The 17,260-nt window shown below is 41.9% G+C and overlaps 1 protein-coding gene across 1 annotated transcript; it reads left to right on the top strand.

Moving 5' to 3' along the window:
- Positions 1-6,555: 6,555 nt before the first annotated feature.
- Positions 6,556-16,319, top strand: LOC116373951 (protein ANKUB1-like). The gene is made up of 5 exons (XM_031822411.1): positions 6,556-6,967; positions 11,279-11,475; positions 13,893-14,103; positions 14,247-14,361; positions 15,307-16,319. Exons 2-5 carry the CDS (start codon positions 11,464-11,466, stop codon positions 15,497-15,499), a joined length of 531 nt encoding a protein of 176 aa, XP_031678271.1. The 5' UTR covers positions 6,556-6,967; positions 11,279-11,463; the 3' UTR covers positions 15,500-16,319.
- The last annotated feature ends 941 nt before the right edge of the window (positions 16,320-17,260 follow it).

Raw genomic sequence — 17,260 nt, 5'->3', positions numbered from 1 at the left:
TCGTGACCGGTTCTCTTATTTCTATTTCCCGGTATCCGTTAGTGCTGGAATTTGCGATTAATACTTTTCTCATGCCGAAACCGGATTAAATACATACCGGTAGTTAAATGACAAAAATTATGATATTCGCAATGTCATTAAGCAACAACAACAACAAAAAAAGCATAAATAGCTTCTACAATTTCGAAACATGATTTTGTTATCAGTTCAGTACCATTTGTTTGATTTTGTGGACCCACGACTAGCCTTTATCCATGTTAGCTAGTTGCTAGCGATGCTAGTCAGCATAGGCTGCTACGTGATAAACAGTTCGCGTTAGCGAATTAGCTACCTAGCTAGCCAGCCTAACAAGCTGTCACATCCAGTGGAAACCGATGCAACCCTGCTGCCAAATAAGGGCTAGCTCGATGACCCGTGGTAACAGTGAGGTCCCCATGAGTTTCAAGGCTTTAATAAGTGCTGTCGTGCAGAAAAAGCGAATAAAATACTGGTTGATGAGCTAGCTAAATGAGCTAGCAAGTCGGGTATGACCGTTAACAGCGTGCATGCACAAATGCATGACGACACATTGTATCTCATTGAAGCAGGCATGCAGAACGAGATCGCCCCACCAAGCCAGATAGTAGAGGGGTACAACAACGCCGGGACACAGAGGCATAGCTCATACAATTATATTTTGTTCCAGACAATACATGTTGAAAAATAAATACCTGCGTCAAATACATGGAATCGCATGCTAGTGCAAAGATAGCTTGCATGAATAAAAATTTTAAAAAATCCGGTGACCACTAGATGGCCTCCCACATTTAGATCAACTATACTTGATTTTTCATCAGTACTGTGAATGACAAGCCCACTGAATCTAGTTTAATAATCTTTATACTCAGCAGGTAGAGGCATGGGTACTTCAAATCAGTGCTTAATTTGAGCAGTATCATGCCAGAACAGGATCCGGCACCGTTCCGTTCTGGACTGTTTTGTTCCGGACCCTATTTGGCCGAATCCCGTACCTCCCGTGCCATGAAAAATAATTTTCACTTTTTTCTATGTAACAATTATAATAAAAGCGATCAAAGTTCATTCGAGTTGCCTCTTCGTCAATTATCCTACCCACTCATCGCTCCAGAGTTGCACTTCATCATTTGTTTCCTTATAGAATCATAGCTGCATGAAGGGTTCTGGAGGAATTTTCTAAAGTTACGGAATTACTGCTGTCTGTTCAGAAATAAATTAAATCATTCAGAATAGCCTAATATACGTCATGAGAAACCCTCTAATTTAGCTACAGAGGACCAATGGTCCCTTTTTTTTTAAAATAGCCTAGCTGCGGATTGTAGCCCAATAACAAAGAATAGCCTACAGTCGGGAACGCGAGGCAAATCTGTCAGTGAAAAAACAGCACGCAGACAAAACAGTCCTTTTGCAATATTTCAAATACAATCGAGGGAAAACACAGATTGAAAAGCAATGACTCTTGCTGAAAAGATAAGACTATGCTGTAGACTACCAAAATATTTGATCAACTCCCAAACATTGTTTTTACAAAACAGAGAAAGGGAGAGATAGGCTTTTGACACGAGCGCATCGACAATCTCCAGCGAGTGAGCTGCGCATCATTGGGTGAGTCAGTGAAACTGGAAAGCATTTTTAGGACTAATTTCCTCCTCATATTGTAGCCTACTATATGTTTCTCCACAGACCTAGGGCTATAGGCTATTGATGGATTCAAGACAATGTCGTTTTTATTGATCTCAGATACTAAATTTGTCAGCGTCAAAGTAGCCTGCCATTTCGATCATTTGTGCGGATTTAAAAAAAGATAATGCCAAAGTCTCCAGTCATGTAAAAGGATGTAGAATTGCACGAAATGCGGTTTTAAAAAGGCCAACACTTTCCCGGACCATTGGCTACTAAAACTGTTCCCCATGTGTTCACCTTCTGTAAATGGCTCTACTCTACCCAAATGTGATGATATGCGTTCAATGCTCTATTATAAAAGGTGATCTTTTTTTCTCATGAGTTCTGGTACCACAGAACCCCCTTTCTAGCACTCACTTTTTGTTCGGGCACCTCCCAATTTACAAATTAAGCTCTGCTTCAGATTTTTATTTTACAAGGCAAGTCAGTTAAGAACAAAATCTTATTTTCAAGAAAGGCCAAGGAACAGTGGGTTAACTGCCTGTTCAGGGGCAGAACGACAGATTTGTATCTTGTCAGTTCAGGGATTTGAACTTGCAACCTTTCGGTTACTAGTCCAACTCTCTAACCACTAGGCTACTTGTCTTCATGAAGGGTTTCATGTGAGTCTGGTTGCATCCCCCACTCAAAAAGACAATGAGAAGTGTGTTTAATTCCCAATGTGTTTTCATTATGTGTTCAACCATCTAAAAGCACAACCAAATTCCATTGGAAAAACTGTCTGATTTCTGGTTTATCTGTCATCTAAATGTGTTTTCACAGCACTTTGAACCATTTAAAAGCACAACAAAGTTCAAATGGGAATACAATGTCAGACATTTAGTATTTATACAACTACTGAAATGTTTTATCAATGTGCTTTATCTAATAGCACAACCAAATGACCTGGATTGTAGTTGAGATTACATTAAAAGGACATGGTGGAAGTGATCAATGCTGTTTGAGATTCTGCGCAGATTATTATAGCAATTGGGAAGATCTCCACAGATCTGCGACCTTAAAATGCTATTTTTTTATTCCTTGTTTTTTCACCTTTTATTTAATCAGGTAGGCCAGTTGAGAACAAGTTCTCTTTTACAACTGCGACCTGGCAAAGATGAAGCAAAGCAGTGCGACCAAAAACAACAACACATAGTTACACACGTCACTACCTTGAACATGCACGCTTTGTCAAAATGTGGTGCTCATTTTAAGGTTGAATAAATACTGTTCCATTAGTTTGTAAGGTACACTGAACTTTAGGCTATCTACTGTATTACTAAAGTAATATTGAATTATGTTTGGTTGACAACGAAACCAAATATCAAAATTGCCCTTGCTAGAAGCATATGTTTCAGACATAAGGAAGTGGATGGCTGCAAACTTTCTACTTTTAAACTCGGACAAAACAGAGATGCTTGTTCTAGGTCCCAAGAAACAAAGAGATCTTCTGTTGAATCTGACAATTAATCTTAATGGTTGTACAGTCGTCTCAAATAAAACTGTGAAGGACCTCGGCGTTACTCTGGACCCTGATCTCTCTTTTGAAGAACATATCAAGACCATTTCAAGGACAGCTTTTTTCCATCTACGTAACATTTCAAAAATCAGAAGCTTTCTGTCCAAAAATGATGCAGAAAAATGTATCCATGCTTTTGTCACTTCTAGGTTAGACTACTGCAATGCTCTACTTTCCGGCTACCTGGATAAAGCACTAAATAAACTTCAGTTGGTGCTAAATGCGGCTGCTAGAATCCTGACTAGAACCAAACATTTTGATCATATTACTCCAGTGCTAGCCTCTCTACACTGGCTTCCTGTCAAAGCAAGGGCTGATTTCAAGGTTTTACTGCTAACCTACAAAGCATTACATGGGCTTGCTCCTACCTATCTCTCTGATTTGGTCCTGCCATACATACCTACACGTACGCTACGGTCACAAGACGCAGGCCTCCTAATTGTCCCTAGAATTTCTAAGCAAACAGCTGGAGGCAGGGCTTTCCTATAGAGCTCCATTTTTATGGAACGGTCTGCCTACCCATGTCAGAGACGCAAACTCGGTCTCAACCTTTAAGTCTTTACTGAAGACTCATCTCTTCAGTGGGTCATATGATTGAGTGTAGTCTGGCCCAGGAGTGGGAAGGTGAACGGAAAGGCTCTGGAGAAACGAACCGCCCTTGCTGTCTCTGCCTGGCCGGTTCCCCTCTTTCCACTGGGATTCTCTGCCTCTAACCCTATTACAGGGGCTGAGTCACTGGCTTACTGGGGCCCTCTCATGCCGTCCCTGGAAGGGGTGCGTCACCTGAGTGGGTTGATTCACTGATGTGGTCATCCTGTCTGGGTTGGCGCCCCCCCTTGGGTTGTGCCATGGCGGAGATCTTTGTGGGCTATACTCGGCCCTGTCTCAGGATGGTAAGTTGGTGGTTGAAGATATCCCTCTAGTGGTGTGGGGGCTGTGCTTTGGCAAAGTGGGTGGGGTTATATCCTTCCTGTTTGGCCCTGTCCGGGGGTGTCCTCGGATGGGTCCACAGTGTCTCCTGACCCCTCCTGTCTCAGCCTCCAGTATTTATGCTGCAGTAGTTTGTGTCGGGGGGCTAGGGTCAGTTTGTTATATCTGGAGTACTTCTCCTGTCCTATTCGGTGTCCTATGTGAATCTAAGTGTGCGTTCTCTAATTATCTCCTTCTCTCTCTCGGAGGACCTGAGCCCTAGGACCATGCCCCAGGATTACCTGACATGATGACTCCTTGCTGTCCCCAGTCCACCTGGCCGTGCTGCTGCTCCAGTTTCAACTGTTCTGCCTTCTTATTATTCGAACATGCTGATCATTTATGAACATTTGAACATCTTGGCCATGTTCTGTTTTAATCTCCACCCGGCACAGCCAGAAGAGGACTGGCCACCCCACATATGCTCTCTCTAATTCTTTCTGTTTTTTCTCTCTCTCTCGGAGGACCTGAGCCCTAGGACCATGCCCCAGGACTACCTGACATGATGACTCCTTGCTGTCCCCAGTCCATCTGACTGTGTTGCTGCTCCAGTTTCAACTGTTCTGCCTTATTATTATACGACCATGCTGGTCATTTATGAACATTTGAACATCTTGGCCATGTTCTGTTATAATCTCCACCCGGCACAGCCAGAAGAGGACTGGCCACCCCACATAGCCTGGTTCCTCTCTAGGTTTCTTCCTAGGTTTTGGCCTTTCTAGGGAGTTTTTCCTAGCCACCGTGCTTCTACACCTGCATTGCTTGCTGTTTGGGGTTTTAGGCTGGGTTTCTGTACAGCACTTTGAGATATCAGCTGATGTACGAAGGGCTATATAAATAAATTTGATTTGATATCACCATTTGAAGGAGACGTATCTTCTGCTTGGATAGTAACCTTCTGTGCCACTGACTTAGTCTGGCTTTAATTCCAGTTTGTCTAAAAATGAATCATTTATATGTTAGATTCACGTCTCCATCTCAACCAGAAATCTAAGTTAAAGAATAGGTCTATATTTAATCAAATCAAACTTTAAATGCACTTTAAATAAAGTTTGATTCAATTTAGTCCTATTCTTTAACTTAGATTTTTGGTTGAGATGGAGACGTGAATCCAAAATGTGAATGATTAACTTGGAAGATTCAATTTGAAATCAACCAAAGCTTGAGACACTAGGCCCATACTGTATGCCTTGTCTATTAGTTGAACTCTGGGTTGAATTGAAACAATAGCTGTTACATCTCATTTGCTTTGTCAAACCTACCCCTTGGAATGACTTCGATATTAACACTGAATATATTTTGTTATTAAGAGATCTCTCAATAATAATTCTCACAATAGCATATTGGTAGTAGTCAGTGACATATTAAAGCTAAGCAGGGCTGGGTGTAGTTAAAACCCTGGATGGGGTTCGATCCCGGGCTGAGGTGCTGCCCAGCCTATTGTTTTTTTCTGAAAGTGTATATAATGTTGAAAATCTGACATTGTTTCAAAGGTACAAATTCAACCTATTTTATACAAGGTTTGGCTATGCTAATTTTGATTACAATGATGACATCATCCTGTGGTTGAAATTTCACCCTCAAAACAACAGATTATGTTGACGATTCAATGTATTTTCCAAGAAGATTCCATGTCACAATACATTGACAAATTACGCTGAAACAACGTTGATTCAACCAGTTTGTGCCCAGTGGGATGCCTGCGCTGTAACATGTTAGTAGAAGATAACACTAACCACTGGTACAGGGTCAACTGTTCTTTCACCCCCCTAATGGGTCATCTGATCCTAAACCTGTGGTTTAAGACAACCGATACCTTGAGCTGATTAAAAATACTAATTGACCAGAAACATGCTAATTTTGAAACAAACCTATTGTATATGAAGATGCTTGTGTTTCCAACTTCCCAAAGTTAGTAAACATCCAGGGTTTAGAGGATGAAGACAGTGTAGGCCTATACCGCATCTTATCCACGACCCCCCCCCCCCCCCCCCCCACACACACACACACTTTACATTTGACCAATATGTATGGAGCCACCAGCCCTAAAGCTTGAACCTGTTTTTTTGCTAGAAAATGTGGATTAAGAGAAGAAAAATGATCCTTTTCGCTAGTTTCATCTAAATGGAAGGGCAACATGACATTGACAAACCTTGTCATATCTGCTTTCACCGGGATTTAAAAACCCAGGCTTTCCTAAAATGTTTACCTCAGCCAGTTTAGAACCCAGGTGATTCTACAAAACACATGTACTCCTCCATAAGGTTCATGGGTTCCCTATTGTTTTATCCCAGTACAAGAGGGGCAACTGGATTCAGGATTAAACACGAGCAGTCTTTAAGGTATATCTTATTACAGTTTAGGCCTACCTTATTATTTTCTTCCATCTGGCAAAATCATTTTAAGGAATGAAATCTGTTTTGTTGCTAGTATTATTAGTAACTGTAGGAAAATACAGCTGTAGAGTACAAGAATCAGCTACTTTCTGAAGGGCAGCCAAGCTCATAAGCAATTTAGAACCTACAGACAATTAAGACAAAATTGGAACGCATGAATGTGTCACAAACGCCTTGTGGTCACATGTTATTTTAGGGCGTGGCTCCGCATTCGTGACCGGTTCTCTTATTTCTGTTTCCCGGTATCCGTTAGTGCTGGAATTTGCGATTAATACTTTTCTCATGCCGAAACCGGATTAGATACATACCCGGTAGTTAAATGTCAAAAATGATTATATTCGCAATGTCATTAAACAACAACAACATAAATAGCTACTACATTTTCGAAATATGATTTTGTCATCAGGTCAGTACCATTTGTTTGATTTTGTGGACCCACGACTAAACTTTATCTATGTTAGCTAGTTGCTAGCGACGCTAGTCAGCATAGGCTGCTACGTGATAAACAGTTCGCGTTAGCGAATTAGCTACCTAGCTAGCCAGCCTAACAAGCTGTCACATCCAGTGGAAACCGATGCAACCCTGCTGCCAAATAAGGGCTAGCTCGATGACCCGTGGTAACAGTGAGGTCCCCATGAGTTTCAAGGCTTTAATAAGTGCTATCGTGCAGAAAAAGCGAATAAAATACTGGTTGATGAGCTAGCTAAGTTAGCTAGCAAGACGGATATGACCGTTAAAAGCGTGCATGCACAAATGCATGACGACACATATGAATATGAATATAAGTGAGGCAGGCATGCAGAACGAGATCGCCCCACCAAGTCAGACAGTAGAGGGGTACAACAACGCCGGTACACAGAGGCATAGCTCATACAATTATAATTTGTCCGGGTCAATGACTATCCTTGTTGAATAATAAATACCTGCGTCAAATATGTGGGTATCTGGGACACTGTAAAGTCCATGGAGAATAAGAACACCTCCTCCCAGCTGCCCACTGCACTGAAGATAGGAAACACTGTCACCACTGATAAATCCACCATAATTGAGAATTTCAATAAGCATTTTTCTACGGCTGGCCATGCTTTCCACCTGGCTACTCCTACCCCGGACAACAGCACTGCACCCCCAACAGCAACTCGCCCAAGCCTTCCCCATTTCTCCTTCTCCCAAATCCATTCAGCTGATGTTCTGAAAGAGCTGCAAAATCTGGACCCCTACAAATCAGCCGGGCTAGACAATCTGGACCTTTTCTTTCTAAAATTATCTGCCGAAATTGTTGCCACCCCTATTACTAGCCTGTTCAACCTCTCTTTCGTGTCGTCTGAGATTCCCAAAGATTGGAAAGCAGCTGCGGTCATCCCCCTCTTCAAAGGGGGGGACACTCTTGACCCAAACTGCTACAGACCTATATCTATCCTACCGTGCCTTTCTAAGGTCTTCGAAAGCCAAGTCAACAAACAGATTACCGACCATTTCGAATCTCACCATACCTTCTCTGCTATGCAATCTGGTTTCAGAGCTGGTCATGGGTGCACCTCAGCCACGCTCAAGGTCCTAAACGATATCTTAACCGCCATCGATAAGAAACATTACTGTGCAGCCGTATTCATTGATCTGGCCAAGGCTTTCGACTCTGTCAATCACCATATCCTCATCGGCAGACTCGACAGCCTTGGTTTCTCAAATGATTGCCTCGCCTGGTTCACCAACTACTTCTCTGATAGAGTTCAGTGTGTCAAATCGGAGGGTCTGCTGTCCGGACCTCTGGCAGTCTCTATGGGGGTGCCACAGGGTTCAATTCTTGGACCGACTCTCTTCTCTGTATACATCAATGAGGTCGCTCTTGCTGCTGGTGAGTCCCTGATCCACCTCTACGCAGACGACACCATTCTGTATACTTCCGGCCCTTCTTTGGACACTGTGTTAACAACCCTCCAGGCAAGCTTCAATGCCATACAACTCTCCTTCCGTGGCCTCCAATTGCTCTTAAATACAAGTAAAACTAAATGCATGCTCTTCAACCGATCGCTACCTGCACCTACCCGCCTGTCCAACATCACTACTCTGGACGGCTCTGACTTAGAATACGTGGACAACTACAAATACTTAGGTGTCTGGTTAGATTGTAAACTCTCCTTCCAGACCCATATCAAACATCTCCAATCCAAAGTTAAATCTAGAATTGGCTTCCTATTTCGCAACAAAGCATCCTTCACTCATGCTGCCAAACATACCCTTGTAAAACTGACCATCCTACCAATCCTCGACTTTGGCAATGTCATTTACAAAATAGCCTCCAATACCCTACTCAACAAATTGGATGCAGTCTATCACAGTGCAATCCGTTTTATCACCAAAGCCCCATATACTACCCACCATTGCGACCTGTACGCTCTCGTTGGCTGGCCCTCGCTTCATACTCGTCGCCAAACCCACTGGCTCCATGTCATCTACAAGACCCTGCTAGGTAAAGTCCCCCCTTATCTCAGCTCGCTGGTCACCATAGCATCTCCCACCTGTAGCACACGCTCCAGCAGGTATATCTCTCTAGTCACCCCCAAAACCAATTCTTTCTTTGGCCGCCTCTCCTTCCAGTTCTCTGCTGCCAATGACTGGAACGAACTACAAAAATCTCTGAAACTGGAAACACTTATCTCCCTCACTAGCTTTAAGCACCAACTGTCAGAGCAGCTCACAGATTACTGCACCTGTACATAGCCCACCTATAATTTAGCCCAAACAACTACCTCTTTCCCAACTGTATTTAATTTTTATTTATTTATTTATTTTGCTCCTTTGCACCCCATTATTTTTTATTTCTACTTTGCTCATTCTTCCATTGCTAAACTACCATTCCAGTATTTTACTTGCTATATTGTATTTACTTTGCCATCATGGCCTTTTTTGCCTTTACCTCCCTTCTCACCTCATTTGCTCACATTGTATATAGACTTGTTTATACTGCATTATTGACTGTATGTTTGTTTTTACTCCATGTGTAACTCTGTGTCGTTTTATCTGTCGAACTGCTTTGCTTTATCTTGGCCAGGTCGCAATTGTAAATGAGAACTTGTTCTCAACTTGCCTACCTGGTTAAATAAAGGTAAAATAAAATAAATAAATAAAAAATATATGGCATCGCATGCTAGTGCAAAGATAGCTTGCATGGATTTTTTTTTTAAATCCGGTGACCACTAGATGGCCTCGTATACCCAAATTTAGATCAAATATAATTGATTTTTCATCAGTACTGTGAATGACAAGCCCACTGAATCTAGTTTAATAATCTTTATACTCAGCAGGTAGAGGCCTAGGTACTTCAAATCAGTGCTTAATTTGAGCCGGATCATGCCAGAACAGTATCCGGCACCTTTCCGTTCTGCTTTGTTCCGGAACCTATTTGGCCGAATCCGGTACCTCTCATGCCATGAAAAATCATTTTCACTTTTTGCTATGTAACAATTATAATAAAAGCGATCAAAGTTCATTCGAGTTGCCTCTTCGTCAATTATCCTACCCACTCATCTCTCCAGAGTTGCACTTCATCATTTGTTTCCTTATAGAATCATAGCTGCATGAAGGGTTCTGGAGGAATTTTCTAAAGTTACGGAATTACTGCTGTCTGTTCAGAAATAAATTAAATAATTCAGAATAGCCTAATACGTCATGAGAAGCCCTATAATTTAGCTACAGAGGACCAATAGCTTCTTTTTTAAATAGCCTAGCTGCGGATTGTAGCCCAATAACAAAGAATAGCCTACAGTCGTGAACGCGAGGCAAATCTGTCAGTGAAAAAACAGCACGCAGACAAAACAGGCCTTTTGCAATATTTCAAATACAATCGAGGGAAAACACAGGTTGAAAAGCAATGACTCTTGCTGAAAAGATAAGACTATGCTGTAGACTACCAAAATATTTGATCAACTCCCAAACATTGTTTTACAAAACAGGGAGAGGGAGAGATAGGCTTTTGACACGAGCGCATCGACAATCTCCAGCGAGTGAGCTGCGCATCATTGGGCGAGTCAGTGAAACTGGAAAGCATTTTTAGGACTAATTTCCTCCTCATATTGTAGCCTACTATATGTTTCTCCACAAACCTAGGCCTATAGGCTATTGATGGATTCAAGACAAGGTCGTTTTTATTGATCTCAGACACTAAGTTTGTCAGTGTCAAAGTAGCCTGCCATTTCGATCATTTCTGCGGATTAAAAAAAGATAATGCCAAAGTCTCCAGTCATGTAAAATTATGTAGAATTGCACGAAATGCGGTTTTAGAAAGGCCAACACTTTCCCGGACCCTAGGCTACTAAAAATGTTCTCCATGTTTGCACCTTCTATATGTGTGCACCCAAGTCCATAGGGGAGTTGTAGCAATGGGACAAGATTGTAACTACCAATTGGATACCACTAAATTGAAAAAAAAGAAGTCACCTTGGGGGTTTGTGGTATATGGCCAATATACCTCCGCGTTGCGTTGTGCCTAAGAACAGCCTTTGGCTGTGGTATATTGGCCATATACCACACCTCCTTGGGCCTTATTTCTTAATTGTACACAATTGGACACCTTTACAATTATTGTATGGTAAACATTGACATCTGTCTGGGTGGAACACCCTCCATTACGGCTCCATCAGTGTTGAGCCCCCTCAGTCTGATTGTATGGGACACTCAATTACGGCTACTTGTGTTTCCAATCTTCTTCCTCTGGCAGGATTACTTCCACGTGCAACTGTCAGACGACAAGTAGGTGAGGCACTTCCGGGAGCTGAGCTATGCTGGTGCCATCCTTCGGGACAGCTGGGTCCTGACAGACGTTGGCATCACCCCTAGCAGTGCCATCTGCTGCCTGCTGAAGGTACCAGCCGAACACCTAGCTGTTTCTACCCGTGCTTGAAAATGCATATCAAAGTGAGCTGGCTATTGCTTGAAACAGCTTCATACTATCATTAACATAAAGTGTTTCAGATATAGTGTGGTGATATATAGTATGGTTATATAGTATGGTTATATATATTATGGTGATATAGAGTGGTAATATATAGCATGGTGATATATAGTGTGGTGATATATTGTATGGTTAAATAGTATGGTTATATAGTATGATTATATATATTATGGTGATATAGAGTGTGGTAATATATAGTATGGTGATATAGTATGATTAGGTGATTTAGTTCATTCAAACAGATGCCATTAATACAGGTAACGAGTGGACGACAGAGGAGACTCTTAAAGAAGAAGTTACAGGTCTGTGAGAGCCAGAAATCTTGCTTGTTTGTAGGTGACCAAATACTTATTTTCCACCATAATTTGCAAATAAATTCATTAAAAATCCTACAATGTGATTTTTCTGGATTTTGTTTCTCATTTTGTCTGTCATAGTTGAAGTGTACCTATGATGAAAATTACAAGCCTCTCTCATCTTTTTAAGTGGGAGAACTTGCACAATTGGTGGCTGACTAAATACTTTTTTGCCCCACTGTATAGTGTGGTGGTATATAGTATGGTGATATATAGTATGTTGAGGTCACCCTGCTTGAGACATAAAGTAATATTGCCCTTGCTCAACCAAGACCATGGTTATGGTAGAGTGATTGGTTAGTAAGGACACTGCTTTATACTGAGACCATGGTTAAGGTAGAGTGATTGGTTAGTAAGGACACTGCTTTATACCGAGACCATGGTTATGGTAGAGTGATTGGTTAGTAAGAACACTGCTTCGTGAGTGTGAAGTGTTGTTGTACAGAGGTCCCTGGGTACATGTCCAGAGCCAGACAGGGACAGAACTCACTCTGTTCCACAAAGTTCTGTGGAAGATGTGCTAACAGAGGAGAGTGGTTATGTATCTAAGTACACATTTAACCATCAGAATAATGTTTATTTGTGTTCCTTACTTACACATCCCATCATTGACATAGTCAAAGCCAGACCTTCTGTCTGTCTCTCCTTCTTGCTGGTTGACTAGAGTGGAAATCTATAGTATTGTATGGTTGACCTGGGATAGAGCTGAAATGTGGCCCGATGTAGTGTTGCCTTTGTACCAAACACCCTTACAGTCATAAATCTTTTCCCCATCTAATCGCCTCGAGTCTGGTGTTCGCTAACAGTATCTGAAGAGTCTGTATACCCAGTGGTGTATAGTACAGTAGACAGAGTACAGCAGACAGAGTACAGCAGACAGAGTAGAGCAGACAGAGTAGAGCAGAGTAGAGTAGAGCAGAGTAGAGTAGAGCAGAGTAGAGTAGAGCAGAGTAGAGTAGAGCAGAGTAGAGTAGAGCAGAGTAGAGCAGAGTAGAGCAGAGTAGAGCAGAGTAGAGTAGAGTAGAGTAGAGTAGAGTAGAGTAGAGTAGAGTAGAGTAGAGCAGAGTAGAGCAGAGTAGAGTAGAGCAGAGTAGAGTACAGCAGAGTAGAGTACAGCAGAGTAGAGTACAGCAGAGTAGAGTACAGCAGAGCAGGCCGTATAGTAGGAGAAGAAGAGGCCCTTTGGGTTCATTGAAATACATATTCATAATATTTCAGTTAACAATTTAATCTGCACCCAGATTAGTCTTCAATTTAATTTTCACCCAGATTAGTCTTCAATTTAATCTGCACCCAGATTAGTGTTCAATGTGATAGAACAAAACTCAGTACAGCACATGAATTAGAAAATGTTGTTACAAATTTGAGCCACGAGATGGTGGTAGATTATAAGTTTAAATAGCATGGACCTTTGATTTGTCTCTGGATAGAAATTGCCCTTGGGCACAGATCTAGGATCAGTTTACTCTCACCAAATCCTAACATTTACCATCAGAACAGCCTCAATTCGTTGGGGCATGGACTCTACAAGGTGTTTGAAAGCGTTCCCCAGGGATGCTGGCCCATGTTGACTCCAATGCTTCCAACAGTTGTGCCAAATTGGCTGGATGTTCTTTGGGTGGTGGACCATTCATGATACACACAGGAAACTGTTGAGTGAGAAAAACCCCAGCAGCATTGCAGTTCTTTACACAAACTGGTGCACCTGGCACCTACTACCCCGTTCAAAGGCACTTAAATATTTTGTCACCCTCTGAATGGCACACATACACAATCTATGCCTCAATTGTCTCAAGGCTTAAAAATCCTTCTTTAACCTGTCCGCTCCCCTTCATCTACACTGAAGTGGATTTAACAAGTGACATCATTCAGGAATCATAGCTTTCACCTGGATTCACCTGGTCAGTCTTTGTCATGGAAAGAACAGGTGTTCATAATGTTTTGTTTACTCGGTGTATAAACACAACATAGGTATTTATGTAAAACAAGTGAATTTACTGTATGTCCATGGTCTTATACTTCAGCGGGAGCCGGTGGTGCGTGTGTTCAGTGCCGTGACGGGGGAGACCCTCTCAGTCTCGGGCACTGTGTTTCTCCTGAGTACGTCTGTGGCCAGGCTCATGACCCTGGTGTCCCAGCAGTGTGGGCTTCCCGTCAGCTCCTTCAGACTGAGCTCTCCCACCGGCCTGCAACTCTACGACTGCAACCGGCTGCACGACTACGCCATTGACCTGGGTATGGCCTTCCTTGTGCAGTAGATCAATGGTCCTCTGGCTCAACACCTTATGGATGTAACACAGAGACAAATGGACTGTATGGAACACATTCTTGGTTCATAGCAACCAGGAGGACAACCTGCATGTGTCTCTGTCTCCCAGGGGCTACTCTACGGTTGGACACCTGGGATGGGTGGGCGGAGTTCCTCAGAGGCTGCTTCCTGGGACACAGACTGACCGTCCAACGACACCTGTCTAGGGAGAGACCTGTGATGAGGTCAGAATACACATCTACACACTGAACTGTATGATAGACTTACTATCAACAGTGATGGTACTGAACCTTTATATAGCTTACAATGATAGTACTGACCCTGTATATAGCTTACAATGATAGTACTGACCCTGTATATAGCTTACAATGATAGTATTGACCCTGTATATAGCTTACAATGATAGTACTGACCCTGTATATAGCTTACAATGATAGTACTGACCCTGTATATAGCTTACAATGATGGTACTGACCCTGTATATAGCTTACAATGATAGTACTGACCCTGTATATAGCTTACAATGATAGTACTGACCCTGTATATAGCTTACAATGATAGTACTGACCCTTATTATATAGCTTACAATGATAGTACTGACCCTGTATATATCTTACATTGATAGTACCTACCCTGTATATAGCTTACAATGATAGTACTGACCCTGTATATAGCTTACAATAATGGTACTGACCCTGTATATAGCTTACAATGATAGTACTGACCCTGTATATAGCTTACAATGATAGTACTGACCCTGTATATATCTTACATTGATAGTACCTACCCTGTATATATCTTACAATGATAGTACTGACCCTGTATATATCTTACAATGATAGTACTGACCCTGTATATAGCTTACAATGATAGTACTGACCCTGTATATAGCTTACAATGATAGTTCTGACCCTGTATATAGCTTACAATGATAGTACTGACCCTGTATATAGCTTACAATAATGGTACTGACCCTGTATGTAGCTGATATTCTCGTGTTTTTTTCCTTCATATGTTTTTTCTCTTACCCTGATATTAAATACTGCATTAGGGGTAAGAGCTTGCAAGTAAGCATTTTACTGTCCTGTTTTATAACCCACTGTATCTTGTGAACTTGACAAAAAAAAATTGAAACGTGTTATAAATACATTGATTCTGTATTATTCCAGGTTCCAGCTCCGGGTGGCACTCTACATCGCTGCTTCTCTGGGCCACCTGGACCTGGCCGGCTGGCTGCTGGAGAGGGGGGTGCGTGTCATTGAGCCGGTGGGGGTTCACCCTTACCGTGAGTGGTGCCACCAGACGGCCCACCCCGACGTCGCCAAGTATCCCATTGAACTTGTCCGGTGGCCATTTGATTAATTGTTCAGCAGTCTTATGACTTGGGGTTAGAAGCTGTTATTGGTTTACCCTAACAAGTCCTGAAACAAATCATGAGCCAACTATCATGCTTAGAAGATGTATAGTGTCAGTCTTATTGGTTCACCCTAACAAGTTGTTTCAGTATGGGGAGAGGATAGGATGTAAGGGCGCTTCATTAATGTATTGAGGCCATTACATATACAGTATTTCACAATGCTAGGACACAGATTTGGTCTCCTAACCTTGTTCTGGTTGATTGACTCTCTAACAGTGCCTTCACACAGAGACCATGGTTGCAGCAGCTGAATGTAGCGCAGACTCTGTCCAGGAGGAGTGCTCAGCACATTGGGTAGACACCAGGATCCTGGATTAGGCAGATTAAACATACTGAAACAAGGAGGGACAACCTGGAATTGTCCAAAAAGGAACTCTTATTTGAGTTTTTATTTTTATTTTTTACAGTGAACAAGATGAGACGTTGGAACGGATGATGCCTGAAACAATGCGGACGACTTAGAATTTAGTTCCTTTGGATGAGGCTTATAGATATAGTCAGTACTGTGTTTGATTTGTGTGCAGAAAGTTTACAACGGCAGGCAGTGGATTCTCAGTCATTCCTATTCTCAAGTAACAAAAAACATATATTTCACTGGCTATTTGTAGTAGCCAAATGTGAATGGAATTATAATTATTCTAGAATCATTCAGTTGACTGAATGTGACTATGTGGTTGTGCTGTATGTGATTGTACTGAATGTGGTTGTACTGTATGTGATTGGAAGTGTTTGACATGGGTCTAATTGAGGCTCCAACCCCCCCCCCCCCCCCCCCTTTATCCTGCTGCCTTAAAACTCTTTTATTAAGATGTGGATCATTATTGCTCATATGAGTCTGTGCAGTGTCAAAATAATACATACTGTCTTTCAGAGTATTTGACAAACTCTTTATTTACGTTACAAAACTGACAACTACTGTGACGATGTGTTAGCACAGCATGTGTCATCATTCCCCTGCAGTGTGTGGATTTACACAGCAATATAGCAGGCTGCTTAAATAGTTTATTAAACCTTTATTTCACAAGACAAGTCAGTTCAGAACAACCTTCTCAACCTTCTTGACAGGTAAGAAACACTTGGTTAGTGTATGTGTCTTATCCAATGGGTTGTCAGGTGAACGTTGAAGAGGCTTCTTGGAGGTGATCTAATGATGTCATTGAGTTGCTTACTGGACAAGACAATTATTCACTGAAAATGAAATCTGTCTTTCATTTCACTTATGTTGATACTTGATTGGCTATTTGCTGTCTTTTGAAAATACAAAAATAAATATAACTGTTTTATGAAGCACTTGTAGACATTCATTGTTTTCAAAATCATATTTTCAGCAAAACAGATACATACTTTTACAATATGACATCAAATCAAATAAAAATAAAGTAAGTGATATGTAAATGATTGGCAAAAGGCTCCAACCATCCAAGACATAGACTGTTCACTCTGCTACCATACGGGAAGCGATACGAGAGCACCAAGTCTGGGACAAAAGGCTCCTTAACAAGCCATTAGACTGCTGAACAGCTTCTACCCCCAAGTCATTAGACTGCTGAACAGCTTCTACCCCCAAGTCATTAGACTGCTGAACAGCTTCTACCCCCAAGTCATTAGACTGCTGAACAGCTTCTACCCCCAAGTCATTAGACTGCTGAACAACTTCTACCCCCAAGTCATTAGACTGCTGAACAGCTTCTACCCCCAAGTCATTA

The sequence above is a fragment of the Oncorhynchus kisutch genome, linkage group LG4, assembly GCF_002021735.2.
Source record: "Oncorhynchus kisutch isolate 150728-3 linkage group LG4, Okis_V2, whole genome shotgun sequence".
NCBI classification, from domain to species: domain Eukaryota; kingdom Metazoa; phylum Chordata; class Actinopteri; order Salmoniformes; family Salmonidae; genus Oncorhynchus; species Oncorhynchus kisutch.
This window is presented reverse-complemented; position numbering and strand designations above follow the sequence as displayed.

Coding starts and splice junctions, on each gene's coding strand:
- LOC116373951 (XM_031822411.1), top strand. Junction 14,104..14,246: donor CGACTACGCCATTGACCTGG/GTATGGCCTTCC, acceptor TCTGTCTCCCAG/GGGCTACTCTACGGTTGGAC. Junction 14,362..15,306: donor AGGGAGAGACCTGTGATGAG/GTCAGAATACAC, acceptor GTATTATTCCAG/GTTCCAGCTCCGGGTGGCAC.